At 27.3% G+C, this 5,503-nt stretch overlaps 1 protein-coding gene across 1 annotated transcript; it reads left to right on the forward strand.

Moving 5' to 3' along the window:
- Positions 1-491: 491 nt before the first annotated feature.
- On the forward strand, positions 492-5,211 carry LOC107884846. The gene is made up of 4 exons (XM_016807794.2): positions 492-1,823; positions 2,033-2,131; positions 2,185-2,528; positions 2,926-5,211. The coding sequence occupies exons 3-4, from the start codon at positions 2,201-2,203 to the stop codon at positions 4,809-4,811; spliced, it is 2,214 nt and encodes a 737-aa protein (XP_016663283.1). The 5' UTR covers positions 492-1,823; positions 2,033-2,131; positions 2,185-2,200; the 3' UTR covers positions 4,812-5,211.
- The last annotated feature ends 292 nt before the right edge of the window (positions 5,212-5,503 follow it).

Consider the following 5,503-nt stretch of genomic DNA (forward strand, 5'->3'; position numbering starts at 1 on the left):
TTCGATAATTACCGAGGTATGATATTTTCGGTAATTACTGAGGTACGGTATTTTCGATAATTACTGCAAATACCATATGACCGGTAATACCGTAGATACCGGTAATTAACTAATAAACAAATACCGCCAGCCCTACCCTACATATTATAATATTATGTTAGAAACACCAATGGACTTATATTATGATTTTAAAAATATAATAATATTAATGAATCGATTTGATATACATTATTAGCTTATTAATTTAAAATTTAGATTACCATTTAAAAGTGTTGGTATTTTTGGCGACAATTACCACATATGTAACGCAGGGTGCAAAAAAAATATAAGAAACGTATTAAATGTTAAAACTGCTTAATATGTATCTCATATTTTCCAAAAACAATGAGTGTTCATCACTGTAAAAAGAACCACCACATATACGTGTAATATATCTAAAACTAATTATTTTTGAAAAATTAGTAAAAACGTCTTCGTATAATATATTACAATATAATATACAAATTTATGATCACTCGACCGGACGACTAGGTAAATATAATGATAATTATTATTATTATTACTATTATTAAGCATCTAAGCGCGGAATTCGGTCAACAAAGAGAATATTTTGTCGATTTTGTCGATTTTTTTTATATATATTCCGAGTGAATGAACATTATTTCATTGCGCGTAAGACTATACATAATATAATATACGCATGAGGTAGGTATAGTGTTTCGTTCATGTACTGCACGTGGCGTCCGCGTCCACCCATGTCGGACAGATTATATAGTGAATTAACCACCTACTAATTCTATATGTGTACTTAATACAGTTACAAGTCGTTTGAGTCTCGTTGTTCATAAATAATGTATTTATGCGTTATATATACCACTTAAATAATATTAGTTTAATGACTTCCGAATAGGTATATAAGTACCTATCACGCATAGTGGGTATCACTATATATGGCTTTTTGTACGCTGTGTACAACTATTAATACTATATGTATTCGTATGAGTAATAAGTAATAAGTAATAAGCTTAGTGGATTGAATGAACCACGGGTGCTACGTGCGCATAATAATAATAATTTCAATATGTTATAGGTAGGTAATGTTTCGAGTTTTTTCCGAGAATTGTTCCGTAATATCGTAATCCGAACTGAAGTCTAAAATTCAAAGCGCGTAATAAATGTACGATTTTTAATGAAAAAATATTTTTGTTTTTAATTAAAATAAGCAATCTTTTTCATTTAATTATTTTTTTTCAAAGTACTCGATAATAGTCACACACTCACACTAGGCACCAGTCCAACGCTAATAGCCGTGAAGACGTTCCTCGCGCTCAAGTACAATTCACCGACACCGAAATAATAATGCTCAGTAATTATATTTTATATAATTAATTATTCCTATTCGTATTTTAAAATAAATGTTTCCAATTAAGTAATAATTATTAAATATGTTATTATTTGACGGAATTTCAAACTTTCAACAGGTTTACAAGCTGTCTGTATAGTTTAATAGTTACGTTGCGGTTGTTAATTATTATTATTTTCAATGTTTCATAAAAATTATTTATTGAGTTTTACTCACTTGTTATAACAATATTAATAAATGTAGGGTAAAGTAGGCAGTTATTGGCACTGTTGTAGTTATTGGCATAGCGAAATAGCATTATTGATAAATAGCTCTGTATTTGTCTTTTCAATTTCTTTTTTTTTTTAATATTTGGTTAAACTGATTTATTTTCGCTCCAAAAATTATCAACATTCCATGATCAATGATTGATAAAGAAAACACAAAGCCAAAACAACATCTCAGCACGTAGTGGAAACAGGTAAGAAATTAATTTTTTTTGTTATAAATATTGGTGTGAATAATAAGCTTCTATTCCACCGTATATTGGTGTTAAATGTTAATTTAATTTTTTTTTTAATTGTAAGTACATATACTATTCAATTAACAAATTGGTTTAATCAATTTTAATTTTTACATTTGTTATAAATAAGGTGACAATTACTAGTATGTTTTTTTCATGTTTTTCAGTTATTGTCATGGCCTGCCAATTATTAAATCGGTATCAAATGGTTATGATTTAGTTATTGGCATACTATAATTTTTTAAAACACCAAATTAAGATTTTAAGTAGGTATTAAGATTTATAGGTAATTTATTACTATTTTAATCAAATCATGCAGGTATAAATTTACAGAAATGCCAAAAAAATCAGATTCGTTTTCTGATTCGAATTTGGCTGCAGCCATAATAGCAGTGGACAGTGGGATGTCAAAAAAGGCTGCTGCCAAACAGTTTGGAGTTGCTCGGTCAACTCTTCAGTTTAGAATGAAAAATAGGGACAAAGAAACTTTTTCATGTGGACCTTCAAGTGTTCTGAGTGTTGAAGAGGAAAAATCACTTGTCAAATGGCTTCTCGACTGCTGCAAAAAAGGATTTCCCAGGCGACGTGAGGATCTACAACAAAGCGTCAAAATGTTTTTGGATGACCAGGGAAGATCCAGTCCATTTACAAATAATTTGCCTGGTAACTAATAATACCTAAAATAAATTTTTAATAGTAGCTACCTAACTATTTATTCAAATAGTTTGAATAGTTTGATTAAATTTAAATATTATGCATATCAAAAAGAATAAATTTGATTCTACCTTTGAATAAAAGTTTTGGTTAACAAATAAATATAAAAATGAAAATATAAATTAATTTAAGTAAATTAAATTAAATATGTACATCAATGTGTCTTTAGTATTACCTATTTTGGGTCACCTATAGGATTACTAATCTTCTTACAATTTTTAAATACCTATCAAATATAATTTTTATTAATTATGAAAATAAAATATATTGAATACTGAATACAATGTAATTTCTATCACTAGCTCATATAGATTCGTATAACTAATATTTAATTATTCTACTTTAGGAATAACTTGTTATAAATCATTTTTAAAAAGAAATCCTATAATTTCAAAAAGGACCAGTGAGCATGTGACGTCTGCTAGTGGAAATGTGAGTGAAACAAACATAAAAAAATGGTTTGATGACATATATCAATATTTAACTGAAGAAAAAATAGCAGATATACTGAATGACCCAGCTAGAGTATTTAATGGTGATGAGACTGGTTTTTCTCTCTGCCCAAAAACAAAATCTGTCTTAGGCCCAAGAGGGGCAAAAGATATTTATGAAATAGCTAAAGGTAATGAAAAAGAAAATATAACCGCCATGTTTACATTTAATGCTGCGGGTCAGATGTGCAACCCAATGATTATTTTTAAATATCAAAGAATACCTCAAAATATTATTGATACAATACCGACCAATTGGGGAGTTGGGCGATCAGATACAGGATGGATGAAAGCAGAAGTTTTTTATGAATACATTGGAAATATTTTTTACCCATTTCTTGTTGAAAATAATATTCAATTTCCAGTCATTTTATTTGTTGATGGGCATAAAAGCCACTTGACATATCAATTGAGTAATTTATGTTCTCAATTAAAAATAGTTTTGATTGCATTATACCCTAATGCTACCAGGATTTTGCAACCTGCAGATGTATCTGCATTTAGGCCTTTAAAATCTGGATGGAAAAAAGGATTATCAGAATGGCGAAATCAGAATCCCACCAGTTCAGTGACAAAAAAAGATTTTGCACCTATACTTGATAAAGTATTAAAAAACACAGTGAAAAGTAGTGTTTTGATAAATGGCTTCAAAGCATGTGGACTCTTCCCTTGGAATAAAAATCAAATAGATTACCAAAAATGTTTGGGAAAAAATTATAATTCTAGTGCAAATGGTTCAACAAGTAGTACTGTCACACACACTGACAATAATAATAATAATCTAAATTTAAAAGAATTTTCGGATATTATTGGCATTGAAACTCTAGAAAAATTCAACAATATACATAATGTTGTTGAAACTGAAAATTTTTCTGAAGAGTTTTTTATTTTACATCGAGTTTATGAAAAATTAAAAAAAGATGATCAATTCAACACCGAAGTTGACCTTCAAATAGAAAAATGTAATGCAGATCAGTCCTTGTCTGGTATTTGTGCAACAAGATCTTCTGAAAACTCATTGAGTATGCAAAATCAATTGGAAAAAGAAATTATTGATATCCCATCACCAATTCACCATCCAGAAACAATAATGATTCCCAGTGAAAATCAAGTAATTCTAAAAAAATTAGAAATATCACCTATTGAGTCTTGTCTTATTTGGCCTGTGACACCTGAAAGAAAAAGTTTAAGAGTAACAGAAAGAGTACCATTTGTAATAACGTCAAAAAATTGGAAAAACTTATATGAACAAAAAGAAAATAAGAAACGGTCTATTGATCAAGAAAAAGAAATGAGAAAGAAAATAAGGGTAGAAAACAAAATGTTGAAAGAAACAAATTCAAACAAGACAACTAAAAGAAAAATTGTAAGGAATTTATTTTCAGATTTTAGTAAAAATAATAAACCATCAGAAACAGTTACTAGTCAAACTATTAATTTAGATACTCCAATATTTAAGAACTCAGATAATATTGATGATACCATTGATATAGTTTTGGCTCATGAACTATCTAATTCACCAAACCCTCAAAGCTATAATAATAATAGTTGCATACTTGAAACAGGATATTGTAAGTTATGCAAAAGTGAAATAAATAAATATGACTTGGGCATTGAATGTAACTTTTGCTGTAATCAATACCACCAAAGATGTGCAAGCAATGATTCAATTTGTAATCTCAGTAGTGATGAAACACTTTTTATTTGCCAAATTTGTGAAAAATCGGTAATTGTTAACTAAGTTATAGGTATTTACCTACTTTATTGTTAATTTGTTTATTTTTATTTTATATTGTTTATGGTATCTTTAAATTACCTATCTTACTTTGTAAAGTTTTATAAATTTACATTTTTTGAGTATCTACCTAGGTAAGGAGGTAATTAATTTAATAAGTACTGATATTTCTTTTATACCTTGATATTTCAATTAACTCAGATACATTTTTATATATTTGTTATTAGTTTTATTATTCTTGAACAATTTATTTTGGTTTTTTCTTATATTAACTAGTTTTGAAGAGTTTTTCATATTTTTTTTTATTATTATTACTATTCAAAGTTCTATCAAGAACCTACCTATTTGGTGCTTAATTTTGTTTTATTAATTATACTTAAGTGGTTTTTATTTATTAACTTAGCTAAGTTCCTTACTTAATTGTTAATTTTAATTTTATATTGATATAGGTGTTTAATTTGTTCTTGATTTGTTTAAATTATCTTGTTTTGTTATTTTTATAATTATAAATTTGTTGTTTACCTACCTAGGTAAGGAGGTAATTAGTTAAATTAAAATTTTTTATTAGGTACTGATATTTCTTTTATACCTTTATATTTAAATTAACTCACATAAGTTCAATACATATATTTTGTTTTATTTTTTGTTATTGTTGAAAAAAATATTTTTGTTTTTTTTTTTATTTTATTAAATAGTTT

This window comes from Acyrthosiphon pisum, chromosome A1, assembly GCF_005508785.2.
Source record: "Acyrthosiphon pisum isolate AL4f chromosome A1, pea_aphid_22Mar2018_4r6ur, whole genome shotgun sequence".
In the NCBI taxonomy this organism is placed as follows: Eukaryota; Metazoa; Arthropoda; class Insecta; order Hemiptera; family Aphididae; genus Acyrthosiphon; species Acyrthosiphon pisum.